Genomic DNA, 18783 nt, shown 5'->3' on the forward strand with positions numbered 1-18783 from the left:
AACATGGGTGTGGTAGAAAGAGATCCCTGCATATGGAAAAAGAGAGAGAGGCGTGTGTAAAAATGATGATGACATTAAAGTGATATAATATCATTAATGTGAAGTCAGGGATTCTGTGTGCAGATATGAAGACATTTGTAATTGGATGGAGGATTTTTTTTCTATTTCAACACTAGTGTGTTCAAGCTCCACTAACATAATGTGATGAAATGTATACACCCGTGTGATGAGAAATGAAGAGATCACACCCGAGAGAGAGAGAGAGAGAGAGAACGAGAGAGAGAGAGAGAGAGAGAGAGAGAGAGAGAGAGAGAGAGAGAGAGAGAGAGAGAGAGAGAGAGAGAGAGCATCTTGAAAACCCCCACATTGCTTGTGTATCGTGAACATTTTAAAGCCCCTGGAAAAGGGAAAGGAAAAAAAATCAAAAATCAAAAGTCGGACTCTGAACTGGCAGATTGATGCTGAGGGAGGGGGGGGGGGGGGGAGGCACGAAGCGTTTGAAATGTCTGGTTTTTGGGCCAGTGTGCCGGCGTATTTTTCAAATCCGTGCACCGGGAGATCTTGTCGAATAACGGGAGAACTGCCCAGCTGCTGCCGGTATGTGAGCGACTGCACACACTGAAGGTAATAAAAAGAACCCGGCTCGGTGTTTGCTCTTGGATTTGCTTCTCTTTCCTCTCTCTCCCTCTCTTTCTCTTTCTGTTGCATCAATTCGATGCTGCGTGAGGCTGCTGGGCGATGATGCATCGGTGGGGTTTGACTCTGTGAATTCGCATCATATCAAGTCTATTTACCCTGCTCGGACTGATCACCTCGGCAATGTAAATTCCAGCAATTAAGTCAGTTTTTTTTTTTTTGCTGACAAGCCTTGCGACAAAAAAAAAAAAAAAAAAAAAGAAAGAAGAAAGATATGCCTTATTTCGACGCGAGGTGCGAGGATGCCTGTAGCTGTGATTGTGTCATTGCTGCGGCACACTCCGGAGCTCCTCGGCTCAAGACAGACTCAACTAACCTCAGCTGAAGAGAAGACAGCAAGCTATCAAGTGCTTTACCACCCAACATAAGCCATACCAGCCCGTGCATGTGTGTGTATGTGTGTGTGAGAGTGTGTGTGGGAGAAGGCCCGGCTTCTGTTGCACTGAGGATTTTGGGGCTTCCCAAGAAACTGCCACATCCCCAAATCCTGTCTGAGGACTGCTGTGAGCTGACAAGCTTCCTGATGGTTTCTGGAGGGCAGCCCTGATGCATCTTGTGAGCGTGAAAACTCCATGGACCCTTTTTTGCCAGGTTTGCATCACCAGACAGGAGACGGAGCAGACGGTAACTCTGTGTGTGTCATGTTCGAGGCTGGACTCTTGCCCGCTCCCACCAGCTCTCAGCCAAAATCTCTGACCTGCCCTGTCTGAGCCCTTCCGTATGAGCATCACTGCTTCGCCACAACAGCACAACAGGAAGCGGTGTCAAGCAGCACCAACAGTTTGCAGACATTATTAGTTGTGTGACTGTCCCCCTGGCCCCCTCTATCAAAATAAGAGCCCCCCCGAAACCAGGGTCAGGATGCAGGTGTCTTTCGCCTGCACTGAGCACAACCTCAAGAGTCGCAGTGAGGACCGACTTTGTGGCCTTCGCACCGCCCCACCTCCCGGAGGAAGCAGTGGAGGCGTAGGGGGAGGTGGAGGAGGAGGCGGCGGTGGCAGTGGAGGAGGAGGAGGCGGTGGAGGTGGTGGAGGCGGTGGACAAGGGAGTAATGGCAACTACATGTCTCAAGGCTCGGGCAAGACCAGGGAGGGGCCCGGGTCCCGTCAGGCTCCACACGGCCATGCCCACATGAAGGAGGCCATCGGGCGCCACACCAGTATGAAGTATAGGTGAGTATGGTGGTTAGGAGCTTCAGGGGTGGAGGGTTAATCCACATCAGAGGGATCTGGCTGGTTTTCATTTCACTTTGATTATCTCGGCCTTTTGACCTCCAGATTATCCCCGCAGGTGCTAGATTAACACAATGAGCATCAGCCAGGCGACGAAGTGGCCGGTTCCTCTCATCATGGCGCTCTACCAGCCAGGCTTTCTGTTTCTATATCCCTCCTTCTCTTTGTTGAGATGCGAGGCAAAGCTACGGTTAGCTTGAATTGTCACCAACATGCATCCTGTAACATATTGGGCAGGCTGCCTTTACATAGCCATTAGCGAGCACTCAGTGATTCAGTGATTTTACTGTCGTTATAAAAAATGACATCGACGCTTAAGAAAACGCTTGCGCTGATGGATGTGAAAATGCTTATATAATCCATAGCAAACAGCCATATTGTTATCGCAGTGGAGCAGACAGTATGCATATAGGAGCATCTGCCATAGGCTGAGGTGTTTTATGCAGATTTTTGCCCCGGCCTCCTGCGCTCCACCACAGATTAATAAAAAGCCTGCCTCCAATAACAGCGTTACTAAAAGCACCTCAGGACCCCGCAGCTTTTCTTGGAGGCTTTAAAAGCATTTCATTTTCACAAAATAGAGTTGCAGCCGGGTATCTTATGCACAGAAAATCATCGCTGCACACTCCAGGTCTGAGTCATAATGTAGAGGGAAAACAGACTAGATAAACAGCAAGAAAGGTTGTTTCTCTCTCTTTTAGTTTTTCTCTGATTCAGCTCACCTTGATGGATCAGAGCTCCAGCTTAATAGGGTGTTTAAAACAGGGAATGAGGCACAAGATGAAACCAGCATATCTCCACTACCGTTTCATCTCCCCTGAGAATTGCATACATTCGTCTGATTGTGTTATTCTGGTTGCTCCGCTCTCTCTGGGAACGTGTCGGTAATGGGGAGTGCAGCAGCACAATAAGTCTATACAGCATATGGCCGGCTTCAGTTGCCAGTGGCAACACCCCAGGCGTTGCCTTTAGTTTTTGTCTGTTTTATTTCCTAATCAGTCAGCGCTGCTGTCGTTGATCAGTCCCTTCCGCAACTCAGTCCTCTCAAAGCCCCCACCACCCGGCCGCAGAGCGTGTTTGTGGCAGCACAGTGGTCGCACATTCTCCATTTTACACTGCTGTCACGACCACACTGAGGTCAGGAAGGAGCAGGGATCTACATAAAACATGTCTGCATGCCGTATGAATGAGTCCGTGTGTCCGTGCAGAGAGTAGATGTCGGAGGCTTCTTGACATGATAGTGGATTGAGGCTAAATGAAAACCACAATACAGCAGAGGTGAACAGTTGTGAGTGCATTTTATCTACAGATGGCCCTCGTCGTTTCCACTCTTTTGCGCTGTTTGGCTGCTTGTTTCCTAGTCTCCTAGTCTCCCCTTGCTATGTCATTAACGTGAGTATTCATCACTCACCGGCAGGTCGCAGACGATGGCACCTGCTGCCAGTTATCCCTCCCATGAGCCCCCGCTGCCACCCCCTGCCCCAACTCTTCCGTTTGAATCTCGCTTCATCTCCTTTCTTTGATCAACATTTCTCAATTTATGACAAATGTTTCTTTGAAATACTTCAGGGAATACTGTTGCAGTGCATTGCAGCATTCTCTGTTTGATCAGTTAAAAACGTGCGTGTGTGTGTGTGTGTGGTTTATAAGATAAGGAGAAAGGTGATGGAAAGGCAACAAATACATATATGCAAACAATGTAAACAGAGAAATGGCTATTTTCTAACTATATTTACTGCTGCTCATGTCTAGAAGAAGCGTTTAAAAAATCAATATTTAAAGGTACAATTGGTAGGATTTGTTAAGACAACATTCAAAGTTGGCCCCTCCTCCCGAGCTCAACGACCCAAGTACACATATAGTTAAACGCAGCAGAAACCAGCAGTTGTAGTTTTTTCGGGACCTGTGGAGGTGAGGTGAGTCTAGAAGTCTCTTCGGAAAAAAGTCCCGTCACTCAGCAAATTGGCCGTATCTATGGTAACCGGGCCCTCTCGTTTCACCGACAGCAACCTGGTGCGCAGGTCAGGTGCATTTCCAAGATAGATTTATCTGCCACTGTTGGACATTTCTCATGGATTTTGGTCAGGGCCGCGGGGCACATTGTGTCAGCTGGAGGAAGCTGGATGCAGCTATCTTAATGCATGAGTGAGAGGATTTGGGAAGCTTATACGAGTCACACATCGTTAAAGAAGATTGTGTTTGCAGACTCTAAAGCAACTTTAATAACAGAAGGAGAGACAGAGCTCTCTGCTGATGTTTTCCTGGGTTTTTTTCTCAGGGAGTCCAGAACTTTTGGCAGCACAGTCAGTTTAGCTCACAGTTTGTCAAAGGAATAGTTCCACATTTTTGGAAATTAATTCATTGTCTTTCTTGCAGAGAGTGAGAAGAATGACACCACTACATATCTGGAGAATGGTATCTTAACGTCAAACTATTATTTTGCAGTTCAATGGCCCTGTGCACTTATGACTTCTGGTGACAGGTAGTTCTCTTGAAAACCTATGTTGAATACACTTAATCTAAGTCGCTTTGGTTAAAAGCGTCTCCTAAATGACTGTAATGTATTGCAATGTAATGGCCTCAGGTAGACCTGTAGGTCTCTACCAATCTTGTCATAGAAGTCATGTTAAATCAATTTCAAGCACGCTTTTATAGTTTCTTTTTTGAATGACCTCAATATAGTAATGGCAGCACCTAGAGGTAGTTGTTGGTGCTAAAGCATCTCAATGACGATCTTCCATGTTTTTGGATATGTTTGGACGATTAAATCTTAGTTTGGTTTGATGAATTCATCCGTGGCAGTTGTGTAAAGGCCTGTTTTTTGGGGGTGAATGTTTGTTTGGGTGGTTTGATTTCGTTCATGACGCTTAGAGCAGTTTAGTGGAGTGTAACCCAGCAGACCAGTTGGACCACCAGAACCGCCATGGATCATCAAACCATCAGTAACAAACGAACCGGACCGCACTTTCATCACGTCTAACGTGATGGTGTCTGTGTGCCGCTGCCATTTTAGCTTAGTAGCCCCAATAAGTCCCTTTGGACTAACCGTACGAGCAAAACCACCAAGTGTCTATTTGCACCCGAGTTGTCACATGGCGGCTATTCGACTACTTACACCTGGTCAAGATGGACACTTAAAGGACAAAATATTTGCATTTAAAAAAAAATATTAGTAGTTATCAGTCGTTTGGTTAGGTTGAGGCAACAACAATCCCTTGTTAGGTTTAGGCAACAAAACTACTTGGTTAGGTTTAGGAGAAATATTTATAGCCTACAGCAGGTTAGACATACAGTATCTAATGTGTGCCCAGGTTTGGTGCAAATAGCATTGTTGGCTACAGACACCCGGGTGACAATAGGATAAGATATACTTTATTGTTTTTGTCTTGGGCTCCAAGCCACTGCATCACATTATACACTCGGCAGCATCACAATCCACATGCACGCATAGAACATAGAACATACATACACTCATGCATGAACGTGCTTAAATGCACATGTCGACAATCGTTACACTGTCTATGCCCGCCAGGGGGTAAATAGTATCATTGGTATCTGAAATCCGGCTGCAGATAGCGGTCTGCCTTTTTTTCCCCCCGATACATTAAAACTCATTGCTCCTGATGTCTTCTTGTGCTTTGATGGCCTGTAGTTGACTAAAAGTAAAGTCACATTTTCACATTAGAGATGAGTAAACTAGATGGTTAAACCAGATAGCAAATAGAAATGTCCAGTGACAGGTGATAATACCTATATTCAGTGGCATTTTTAGCTGGAAAACAAGGCTTTGCATTTGTGTAGAGATTTGAAGTGTCCTGACATTCAACCATGCAGAGAGGTGCTGTTCTCCAGCAGAGTACTCTTGAACAGTGAGTTTTGAAAGCCTGAACTCTCAGCAGCTGATGAAGTAATGATTGAGTTGTACTGATGAACAACCCTGTCGAGTTGTACCGATACATTGTGGCCCTGCGGTGCTATGAGACGGTGATTCAGCCCTAGTCTTATCACTCACTCAGTTACCCTTTTACTCACGCTGAGGGCACAATGAATTCACAGCTTCAGCTTGTTAATTTGATCCCAGACTATTTACTTTAATGTGGTTTTAGAGTTGCCTCATACATAAAAAAAAACAAAACTGCAGCAAGCAGACTGTTCACTCTTCTAAAACCCTATGGACGCCATGATAAATACCAAACAGTGATAAAATATGGACTTCAGAGGGCAGTCGTGATGAATAATACTAATTGAGTAATAATTAAGTGCTTTGGCCTCATATTGTTAACATGATTATCTTTGGAAATAAATGGGATGTTTAGCAGGGAGGAGAACAAGGCTACATGCGGCAACAACCTTGACCTTTAACAATCCTCTCGCTGGGTTTTTGAGTTTCAAGCTGACTGAACAGATTAATGACGTTACTTTGAGGTCCTGCAACAAGTTTTAGGCAAAGTAACCCAATTTACTTGCTTGATTTCATCCTGGCTCCTAATCTAAATATATCCAAACTATGATCTGTTTTTGTCTGTGGCTGCTTATTTGATCTGCCTTCTACTGATATACATTAACAGGTTGCTGAATGTTATAATTATATATCATAGAACCATGCAATACCTTTTGATATTTGCATAGCTGCAGGGTTGGAGACCTTAAAGGGGTTTTAAAACGTGTAACTTCATCTTTTCGAAATGCGAAGTGACTGCTGGGTCAGTGTTGTTTGTTGAGGCTTACATTTGTCAATATTTGCCTGTGGATGGAAGCGATAGCAGCAGTCAGCAGGCTTGTTCTGGACAGCAAGCGTCGTAATCAGGGCCGGGAAATCCACGTCACGTCCTCTGAAAGGGCCGTCTAGTCAAAGTCAGTGTCTGATATTGTCTTTCAGCGGAGAGAAAGTCATTATAGCGTGTCATTATGTAAGAGCAGGAACACAGCCTAATAAAAGGCATGTCCTGTAGACATCCAGGAAGTATTTCAATATATCATCTAACCTTTAATATCTTTGTAAAAGCTCTTTGGAGTCTTATACTTTTACCCAATATTCAGCGGTCTGAAATATGAACATGCACTGCAAATGTAATATCAGTTTTTCCACTTGCTTCACTTCTTGATGTTTTAAATCACAGAACAACAAGAGGAACTAGGTAACCTGAAGGAAATGTGCGACACTCAAAAACAGCTTAGCGACAGCATTTATCATTTTAAATTCATCGAGCTGTCAGAGTCAATATTTATGAGGCAGCGGACCAGAGACATCTTTTCAATATTCAACTTCATCCCTCGCCACAGACACAATGCAGGTTGGCAGGTAATAGTGCAGTGACCCTTTTAAACAAAAAAACAAACTATGCACTTAATGCAACTATGCACCCTTAACTGTGTTGTATGTCTATGTTCTCTCATGTGTCGTAAAACCAATTGCCTTTCGGGGACAAAAAGAAAGTTGAAGTTTATACGCAACATTAGAAGAGAGCAGCCGAGATTGAGCGTCTGTGTGTGAGAGAGAATCTGCTTCTTTTACATTTGCTCTGCTCAGTGTATTTTATAATTAGGACAGACCTACTTTCCTAATTGTGTTAATATATCTTTAATACAACTCAATTAAAATACATTACACGACATGAACAGTCTGTTGTTTAGCCTAATTCATTAATAATAGCTGAAGCAAGAATTAGAGCGCTGTCAGAATGACACTGGGTCCTTGTCCCTCAAAGTTAATCCGTTCACATAATGTACATTTTCTCACTTATTGCAGATTGCAAATGTCCGCCTCTACATCAACACAATGGAAGTGAGGGGAGGTTTGTTTGTGGTGCTCAAAGCATGCAAATTCAGCAACCACAGAAACAATGTCCTTGGTTCTGTTTTTCAGAAATAGTCCCTGGGGATTATCTAGAGCAACAAGGACACTGATCATAGGAAAGAGATGTTGGTGGAAAATACAGAAATATTGCAATTTGTCAGTACTTTGAGCATTGCAAGTGAGAATTAATTTGCCTCCACTGTTTTGAGGCAGAAACAAAAATCTCACAGCGTAGGTGAGAAAATGTGCTCTTTGTAATTTGGGTGAAATGACCCTGAAAAAGTGCATACAGCATTATTAAAAGAGAACAGGCAGTCCACCATCTTTCCACAGTTTGTGCTCAGAAAATGTGTGTATAGGTGCGCACACACACACTGACGTGAGTGTTATTAATATCTAGGTGTGCTTCCCTCTGGAGAAGAGCCTGCTCAGCATGTGTGTGGCATTTCATGACAACTGCAGGGAAAAAAGCCCTCCATCATTTGCACCTAACCATCTGTAAACAGTGTCTTCCTCCTGTCTCAGGTGAGAACTAACTATAAATGTCAGCACGGGTTAAAATGCTGACTACGCCGTGACAGAGCACCTGTGTGCCCACCTTCCTCCACCTCCATTAACAATGTATGGAACAACCAAGTCCCTGTAATCACCTTGTTCGGAGTTCATGATTTGTGGCGAGAAAGAAAATAGATGAGTCAACACGGAGAGCCCTACTTATGAAAGCTACAGAGAAGCATCTGTGCTTCCGTGTGCCCTGCTCACAAGTGCATTCATGCGTGACTGCATGTAGATCTGTGCCTGCGTTGGGAGTGTAACTCCCACCAAGCGTGAACATTCGCATGAAAGCAACGACCGGCCCCCACTGAATCCGGCACAATATAGATCACGTTAGTTTGGCGCCCGCCAAATGCATGTTCAGATGAAATATAGGCCCGAGTGTCTGCACGCATGCATCTGGCAGGGAGAAAGTGGGAGAGAATGTGTTGGGAGATAGTGAGAGGAAAGACGGAGCGTGTGTCTCTCCAGACTCACCGGTAGTAATTCAGCAGACTGCAGCACTGCAGCGGCGGAGTGAGAGCGGGGAGGGGGGGGGCGGCCAGTTGTCATACAGAAAAACAATGACATCCCCACATAGCCCAGAAACAGAACATAGAATTGTGTTTCATGTGGCACACAGCAATCCTGAATTCACCCACTAATGCAAACCTATTTTACTTTAAAAATCCATATTGAACACAAGCTCATTGAAACAGAAAAAGCATGCACTTGTGTAACAGTTGTGGATGCTACCGGATGCTTGACATTCTCTCTAATGCTGACTCATGTTTAGTTCTGTTTGTCACACATTAAATTTGTAATATAACACATAGCATTCTGTTTTTCCATCATGGTGCTCTTGTGTGATTAAGGTGGTAAACACAGTCAGCTGTATTAATGCAATGCACATTTACTACCAGTGCAAGATAGCCTTGTGCTAAATAATAAGGGGGATATATATATATATATATATATATATATATCCCCCTTATTATATATATATAGAGACAGATTAGTTTGAGACACAGAAATCTAATTTATAAACTCTGTATGCAGATACAGTATTTATCTTGCAGTTGATGTTGAGTCCCATATTTTTGATGGATTTCAAGCCTTTCTTTTTGTTTTGAAGCTGAATGAAACTGTTTTAACTAGCAGGGAATATTTTGGGGTTGCTTTTATTGGTCCCACCTTGTCAAATGTTGTCTGACAAAAATTTCCCTTGAACCTCCCCCTGACTGAAGTTGAGGACAAAAAGGCACAATTTGATGGATGTCACAAAACAAAACCAGTACAGGAGAACCAGACTAATGAAAAAACCAGAAAAAAAACATTTGAATATTTGATTTGAAAAAGCCTCTGAAGTGTGTTTTCTCCCATGTGCCTCGTGTATATTTACTCCCAGTGTTCAAAGTGACTGTCAGCGGGTGAGAACAGGCAGAGCCGTCATTGGTTGACAAACGAGAGCCAGATTACCATACAAGGAAACATCAACGTCAAAACCCCAATAACAGTTTCCCCTCAATCCCCGACCTTTCACCTGTGTGCTCATGTGACGGGTTTAAAGGAACGACACAGACAATAAGCGCTTCACACCCCGCGCTGCAGCGCACACCCAAACACTGACGCCCACGCGCATCAAACGCGCACACACTGGGAACACAGGCTTACATATGCAGGAATCTAAAAATAGCTTAAGGTCAAGCATTAAAAATAGACCAGAGAAAATAAAAGCAGGACTCGTTCGGCTGAGTCTAAATGCTCTGACAGTCTGTCTTTCTGCATTTGGCTATTTGTGGCGGACGCAGGCAGGCGGAGAGGGGAGAGGCGCTGGAGATGAAAAGACTTGCACTGCAGTTCTGCTGCCTCTCCAGCTTGGCTCCGCGGCTAATTAGAATGGGGGAGAGCGTGCATTGGAGGAGGAGAGCAAGCATGAAGCCCACATCCTTTTCAGCTGTACAGCTATACATGCTCCTGTGGTACCAAACGCAGCTCTCTTCTTCTCTGCACGCTCGCCCTTCAGCTGTCTGAATAATCAGATGGGTAATGGGCTCTCTTTAAGTGTGTGGAATATTTTGAGCCATATATACCGCACAGACCAACAGAAGCTTTAGCCTATCTGAGCTGAGCCCTGTTCCCTCCAGCTGTTTCACTGACCCAGTGTTATACACTGAACTGTTAACATGCGAAGGATGAAAGGTCAATTGTTCAGAAATAATTAGACGCGGGCTGTAATTTAACCACAGGCGAGAAAGACTTTCAATCAGCAGCAGTGGTGGAGGAAGTATTCACATCCAGGCATGCTGTGGAAATAAGTGTGTTCATATTTTGTGATTTTTATCTTGTGTTGTACTTCAGTTTCATGCACAACACCTGATTTGTGTAACATACTAATATTATTATTTTGTCTTTGTATGTTCTTGGTTCATGTAAGATTGAATCTTTTGTTTTTTGTTCCCGGTATTTTTAGTACACAGTGACGAAACCAAAGTAATCCTTTTATTTGAGTCACAGTAGCGATACCAAAATATTAAAATACTCTGAAATAATTTGAAACTACTGTCTCAAAATCTTAATGTTCAAAGTAACCACAGCTGTGATGTAAATGTAATGGAGTAAAAGTATAAAATAGCATAAAAATAGCATAAAAGGGAAACAATAAAGTAGCTCAGACCTTGGGTGCAGCACTTGTCACTCACACACATCATACTGTAAGTTTGTGCAAATGTATCCTAAATGCCAACACATCATACCTTTTGTTTTTTCTTTCTGAGCTTCACAGATTCTTTTTTTTCTTTCTTTCTTTCTTCACAGGAACCTTGGGAAGTCGGGCCTACGTGTTTCCTGCCTCGGGTTAGGTGAGTTGGTTTGAAGGCAGGATAATATTCACCTCTGTTTCAACCCCTCCAACAAAACAACGTCTGTGTCTCTCCTCTCGTTCAGGCACCTGGGTGACGTTTGGATCACAGATCTCTGATGAGGTGAGTATGAGAAGTTGAGTCCTGAACACCCTCACTCGTATTGCTTTTGTGGAAAACTCTGAGTTCAATCTGTGTTTTCAATTATAGAAATGTTTGAAAATCCCACAGACGTGATACCGAGAAACCAAAGTAGCTGGTGCAATATTCAATATTATCTCTGCTGTATTAGCCTCCCTGCATCGTGCCCTTCACGGACGACCTCTGTGTAATTGGATTTTGTCCACCGTCTCCGTCTCTCAGTCTTAATGTTTGTGTTCCCCCAGATGGCCGAGAACCTGATGACCATAGCTTATGAGAACGGAGTGAACCTGTTTGACACAGCGGAGGTGTACGCGTCTGGAAGGTCAGGCTCCGCTTATTCCTCCAAGCATAGAGAAACACTTCAGCTTCTGCTTTTCTTCCCCTAGAATGTACTTTTAAGTGTTCTTCATATCCTCTGATGCAACTTCTCTCTTGAGCGTTTTGGTTTCTTTAACATATGACAAGAGTTCCAGTATGATTCAACATTATTGTGCAGAAGTCTGAATTTAGCATCAACCTATCACAGTCAATTATGTGTTTCTCCACAGAGCGGAAATCACTCTCGGCAACATTATCAAGAAGAAAGGATGGAGGTGATATGACTCATTTTTCCAGACTGACTCACATGTGAAAAGCGTTCTAACTCTATCATATTCTGAATATTCTTCTTGAAATCTTAATCAAATAATGCCAAAATGTTACCATTTTAAAATAAATACTGGTGGCTGCACTTGCTTGGCTGCCAAACCTGTCTGGGAAATCCTTGAGATATTTTTAATCTGAGTAAAAAATGTATATACATTTAGAAATCAGAAGATTGAAGATTTCAGACTAACATTATTTTAAATACTTTCCCATGACAACTGTGCCCCTAATCCTCATGTGTCTTTGCCAGGCGTTCAAGTTTTGTCATCACAACAAAGATCTATTGGGGAGGCCAGTAAGTATAACACTAAAAGACAATATGCTTAAAAGGCAAAATCATTGTTTTCATTCTTCCTTTCAATAGAACATCAATAATTTGTGTTTTCATCACTTCACAGAGCAGAGACAGAGAGAGGACTCTCCAGAAAGCACATTATTGAAGGTATTTTTTTATTTAAGTACCTGAAATTAATTTATAAACAATCATTACCAAATATAAGAAGGTTCAGGGTTAGCTCCAGGAAAGTTAAAAACTGTAAAAAACAAACGTTGAAAAGTCTGTTTTATTGTATTGTATTTTCATTTGATATAAAATGATAAAATGTTTCCCAGAATGCATTAGTTTGGGCCCCAGAACCCTGAGATGTGAGGAATCAATTGAGGACCCTAAGCCGCTCCATGTCTCGTGTCACAGTGAAAACATCAACATGTTTAAATCAAATAAACCACCACATACCAAAAACATGTAAACAGCTGATGGTTTGCGTTGGCATGTTGGTGGACTGTTTGCTGGTAGGAGATGAGGAGCATGATTATAGCAAAAGTGAGAAAGTTGATGAAAATCAGATGAGGATGTTTTGGTGGGTTGTCATCAGATATTGCCGCTAACTGAAGTCTTTCTAGTAACAAAGGTACAGGGGGTCAGATGAGGGAACGTGGAGATGACGTTTCAGTGCCGATAACATCTCAGGATCATCAGGGTCATCTTTACAGACACTTAAATCAGTTCCCCCTCCCCCAAAATAATCACAAAGAGGCTATTGGCCTTATATAGGGTCATCTTCATTGTATGTTTTGTAAGAAGTGTGGCCTCGGGGGACCAGTTGAATGGGCTGCTTGACCGTCATTGTCATGAGGCTTTTGATTTGAGGCTATTGCGTAAGTGAGTGGACTACGTGTAAGGGCAGCGCTCATGTTTGGACTTCATATTTCTCTTAATTTGTGGCCACCTTGTGGGTGGCAACTGAATGATCTCAGTAACAATTGGATGGATTGATATGTTGTACAGGCATGTCATGATTCCTACCTAGTGGATGAATCCTAACTGCTTTGGTTATCCCCTGACGTTTGCTCTAGTGCCACCATGAGGTTGACATTTGTTTGCCACCTACTTCGGTTTACCCATTAACGTCTGCTGCACTTTGTGTTTAGTGCTAATTAGCATAATGGGTAGGCGCTAATTCAATATGATAATGTATTGTCTTTAGATTAAATCATATATTGTGATGCATAATCCCGTCGTGTTCATTGATAATAACAAGCACGTACTGACTCAAAGGGAAATATTTTGAGGGAATATCATTCGAAGTTCGCGGTTTTGTTTTAACATCACACTTAACATTTACATTAACTTAACATTTCCACTAAAAATGTGATTAACAAATGTGTAAATATGGAAATATATATATTTCTTAATGAAACTGTCATGCGCATCTTGCACTGAATTTCTTAACACAATGAGAAAATACTCAGGCTATAACAGGATATAAACTAAGATTGTAAACATGGTGAACATTATTCCTGCGAAACAACAACATTTTCATAGTGAGCATGTTAGCATTTAGCTCAAAGCACCACTGTGCCGACGTGCAGAGCCGCTGTTGACTCGTAGACATTCTGATGATGACGACGTCTAATCACTGACCATTGTTTATAACAGGTTTACGAGGATCCTTATCAAGACTCCAGCTAGATTATGTGGACATTGTTTTTGCCAACAGAAACGATGTCAACAGTCCCATGGAAGGTCAGTTACAGATGCTTGAAATTATTATTCTTGTTTGCTGCAATGAATTGCCTTGAATTGTTCAAACAAGTGTAATGTAAATCTGATGTATGCTGTGATTTACAGAGATTGTACGGGCCATGACGTTTGTAATAAACCAGGGTATGGCTATGTACTGGGGTACATCACGCTGGAGTGCCATGGAAATCATGGTGAATGCTGCTCTCACACTCAGAAAAGCTCACTCTTGACAAACTGAAGGCTGTCATGTTATGGCATGAATGATATTCGGTAACCATTTTGTCTCTGCCTCTTTGGCACCAGGAGGCGTATTCGGTGGCACGCCAGTTCAACCTGATACCGCCTGTGTGTGAGCAGGCAGAGTATCATTATTTCCAGAGGGATAAAGTGGAGGTGCAGCTTCCCGAGCTCTACCACAAGATCGGTCAGACATCCACAGTCCTGCAGATCTATTTATCTTTATTCTTTTAATTAAAGGTGATTTCTGTTTCATTCCAAAAACAATCTGCTCTTATTCCACACTTTCAGGTGTTGGAGCAATGACCTGGTCTCCACTTGCTTGTGGATTAATCACAGGGAAGTACAGTGATGGTGTGCCAGAGTGCTCCAGAGCAGCAATGAAGGTCAGTTTGATTTGACTGGCCCTCCTCTGGGATTCCTCTCACTGGAAATCAGCCTGGGTGTAATTCTCTCCCTGATCAGTGGGGTATTGCAGTGTGAAATCAGTGCTGCATTAACGCTTTTCTCCATTTTGCTCCTGGTGAAGGGATACCAGTGGCTGAAGGAGCGGGTGAACAGCGAGGAGGGCCGCAGGCAGCTCGCTAAAATCAAGGAGCTCCATCTACTGGCAGACAGACTGGGCTGCACTGCTGCACAGTTGGCCATAGGTATACGACGCAGGACGATAACAAGACTGCACTGTGGAGACAGACAGATACTGTGTTTACTTTATCGTTGTGTGACGGTTTGAATTGATCTGTTTTAGGTTTGCTTTTTGTCAAAGCTGAAATATTGTTGGGGTTGCAAAACTATTGATTCAAAATGTCTGTTCACATATTTCCCACGTAAGATAAAAGTGAAAGTCAAGCAACTGAAATATTTTTGGTAGTTGCCTGTTTAATTTGTTCATTTGACAATGCTAAATGTCCGATTTCTGCAAAATACTACAAACTCAAATTCATCCACTTGTTCTTTGGTTATCACTGATATCACCTACTTTAACTGATTGTGAGTTTTATTGTTTTTTTTACAGCCTGGTGTCTGCGCAGTGAGGGAGTCAGCTCAGTACTTCTGGGTGTTTCTAATACAGACCAGCTACTCGAGAACCTGGGTGCCCTACGGGTAGAATTTCCTTTTTTCCTTTCATGTTAAGACTGTAGCCTGACACACTGACCCATAGTTGTAAGAACCAATAGGTATGCTTACTTGTGAGCAATGTAAACGACAAAAAAACCCAATAATTGACTTTCTTTCTCCCTGCTTACAGATTTTAACCCAAATGACCCCTCAAACTATTACTGAGATTGATGCCCTGCTGGGAAACAAGCCACACTCGAAGAAAGAGTTGCGTGCTTGAAGATGCAAATCCGAGTGACAGATGATATTTCGAGATGACGAAGAAGACAAATGACATTGGGGAAACATCGTTTTTTGCTCTGCTGTATACTCAACAACTTGCATGTCCTCAGCAACAATATGCTTCCAGTATGTGCGCATATCCATGTTGCGCACTACGTTGTATCATGTATGAAAAAAGAACATCTCTCAATTGGGGAAAAAAAAATAACAGGTCATACATTGCTCACTGCAGATTGTTCACAGCTTAATTATTTCTACAGAGGGGAGTCTCTGCCATCCAAAGAGACCAACAAAGCAGATTTGACTCTTGTTAATCAAATGTTCTGAAGTGCAGAAAAAACCCACCTCTGTGCTAAAATGGAACTTTAAAGTGTGAATGGTGCTTCCATTGGACACGAGTCTCCTCCCCTCGCAACTGCCTGTTATTCTGTATGATGTTTAGTACCCAGCAGCCAGAGAGCCAAAGGTTCATGTCACTAGCCTACTAACATTTCCCATAGTGTGCATGTGACTGATCTGCCACGCTCACTGCTTTACAGGGTTGGGAACAATAGAGTACTTGTAAAGTTGTTGCAGTGAAAAAAAAAAAAGAAATCCTGTTTGGTCTAACTAAAAAAAAAAAAAAAAAACTGATCACATGTTTTAAACATTGATATATTACTTTGAAAGTAAACAAATATTGTGAGCATTTTTACACATGCTGAAATAATGATGGCACAAATTACTTGAACTGAATTAAAATGAATGGATTAGACTGCAACGGTAGCTGATAGACTGGCTTTTTAATTAAAGTGCATTATGTTAGTTATTAAAATCAGAAGTGGCTAAAATTTTGAAAGTAACTTTCCCAACCCTGCTGCTTTGTCAGCAGTCTTTTTGCCTCTCCTGTTTGTAAACTGTGCGCATGTCCCTTTAAGAGAGAATAGCCCTAAAAGGGTGTAAATGTGGCATGGCTTTAATGGCTTATGTAGATTTGCAGTGCCCTTGTAAGCCATTTTTTCTTACTCTAAATGGTCTGGCAGTTTGATCCAGGATCTGTGCTGGCGGGCACTCTTGCTTTCAAGAGTCTGCAGTCTGCAGACACGGCTGTGTGTCCATCTGACGTATAGACTTCGTATTGTCCAACTGTACTCAAAACGATGCCATTCTTGTGAAGAGCATCATTGTTCCTAAATCGAAGGCTTGAGACATTTGAACTATGTGGAAAGGTCACTGAGCATCTGATACAAAGATTTGAACACTGTGGGGAACTAGTAGTTTTAAAATAATAGAGCATCAATGATATGACTGAGTTTGTCTAATGTGATATTTCTCTTGCCACAGGTCACTTGGGGTAAGACTTAGCAAATGTAACTATTTTTTTTTTGTAGAAGCCTAAAAATATAGCTTCTCTGCTCATTTCTCTGGGAGTTCTCTCTCTCTGTATCGTTTGTTCCCTAGATTCTTGCACACATGCACAACTGGTTTTATACTGTGCATTTCATGTCTTTACCCTTTAGTTTTGTATTGATTTCAATACTTTGTAATGTGAAAGGGCGATTTGTTCATTTTGTGAATTCACTTCTTTTTTTTCCATGAAAACAGCACCAATCTCCAGAGCGGATGATTTAATACATGAAGTGTTTTTATTTGGTGCAAGTTTACATTGTACTGTAAATAGGCTTTTCTGTTTGGCAGTGAGTTAAAAAGATAAAGGTTAAATATATGAATCCTGAAGGAGCAGAAACGTTGCTCTCTTCTGTGACTCTGATGTTCAGTTAGACTGAATGTAGCTTCAAGTGTACAAAGATCCTTCAATCAAACCTTGAAAATGTAACTTTTGCCTGCATAACTTATATTTTACTGTCTTGCAACAAAGAGAAACCAAACGAGAGACGAGACAACTCATTCTGAATGTATCATGTCTGTTGCTCAAACCTCAAGGAACAAAGCACATCACTTGTTTTAAAGGCCATTTCCATTTGAAACTGTTGCAAACATTTACATTGGAATTAGAACAAAAAGGTTCACCATGCAGGAGATTCATGCACACACACCATTCTGAGTCAAAATGTTTATAGGAAGTCCGAAAAGATTTGTGTATTTACTATTCATAACCTGAACCTTTAGGCTAAACCATAGCTGTAATGTTAAAGTTAGCTAACCTTCCATGTTAACATTTGGAATAAACTGTTTATTTGTATATATGTACAGTACAGGGATTTTAATTTATGATCTGCATATAAACAACCTATTGCCCCAAAAGACACTAAAAAGCATATAGGCTATTACCCACAATGCTGTCAGTTCTAGGATTCTAATCGACCTCCAGTGTATCATACCATTTGCTCCCTCATTAGCTTCCTTCGGTACGCTTAACAGAACAACATACTGTTGATGGGTACACTCACTCGGATGACTCACTAACTTGACTGTATTTGCACAAAACTGCACAAAATCCCTCAGGTTCAACACGTTTATGCAGATGAAGTAAAAACAAGCAGCAGCGGCTCCTTGACCTACTGATTTGTCTCATTGTTACAGCTAGTCTGCACTCATAAATTCAGCCAGCAAACAAAGACACCAGTAGATAACACCTACCGCGTAATGCAACCTTCTAAGCTTATCAGACATACTTTCAGGCTACCTTGAACCGGTTTGGTTGCACCATTTCTGCACCCAGTGACACTCTAAATGTGACTTTGTGTGTACTTCCTGGTGTGGTAGTGTGTGAGTACAGACTATGACAGCCTCATGTACTGAGTATGGAGGAGGTGCCATGAGTGTGTCTGTGCGTCCGTACTATATATGAGATACATTCTTTTTGGAGATGTTTTAAATATAGCAAGGCACATCAGAAGCTTTTGCAAAATGCAGAACTGCTTGTGAAATACTGTAAGTGCCCGTGCAGACTTAGATTAAGCTGTTACTGTTATTCCTGAGTGTTTCTCATTCTGGCAAAGACATTTTTTTAGTTGACATGACCAAACTTTTAGCTTTCCCGTATATTAACGTGTGACTAAACAGCTTTGTTTTGCAGACTCACTCATACGTGTAACAAAGGCCGAGATCTACTAAATATCTGTGGTGGCATTGGGTAATTAAGGTTTGAAAAATGGCAATTATTAATTATTAAATGTGTACAAACATATACAATTGCATATGAAAATACAGGTGCAGATTTACACATGTTATAGTTCGATGTATTTTGAGATTTTAACATGCAGATAACTCTTTGAAGTTAGAGCTCCCCAATACATGCAACATTTCCACTGCTTTAGAAAGAAACAA

At 42.1% G+C, this 18783-nt stretch overlaps 1 protein-coding gene across 1 annotated transcript; it reads left to right on the top strand.

Moving 5' to 3' along the window:
- Positions 1-1557: 1557 nt before the first annotated feature.
- Positions 1558-15511, top strand: LOC306705558 (voltage-gated potassium channel subunit beta-2; the record flags this gene model as incomplete). Its single annotated transcript, XM_079172337.1, has 14 exons — positions 1558-1868; positions 11077-11120; positions 11206-11243; positions 11507-11586; positions 11813-11857; positions 12160-12204; positions 12308-12351; positions 13849-13935; positions 14041-14126; positions 14239-14359; positions 14464-14558; positions 14702-14822; positions 15188-15276; positions 15422-15511. The coding sequence occupies 14 exons, from the start codon at positions 1558-1560 to the stop codon at positions 15509-15511; spliced, it is 1296 nt and encodes a 431-aa protein (XP_079028463.1).
- Between the last annotated feature and the right edge of the window lie 3272 nt (positions 15512-18783).

This window comes from Pholis gunnellus (genome assembly GCF_910591455.1).
Source record: "Pholis gunnellus genome assembly, chromosome: 13".
Taxonomy (NCBI): Eukaryota; Metazoa; Chordata; class Actinopteri; order Perciformes; family Pholidae; genus Pholis; species Pholis gunnellus.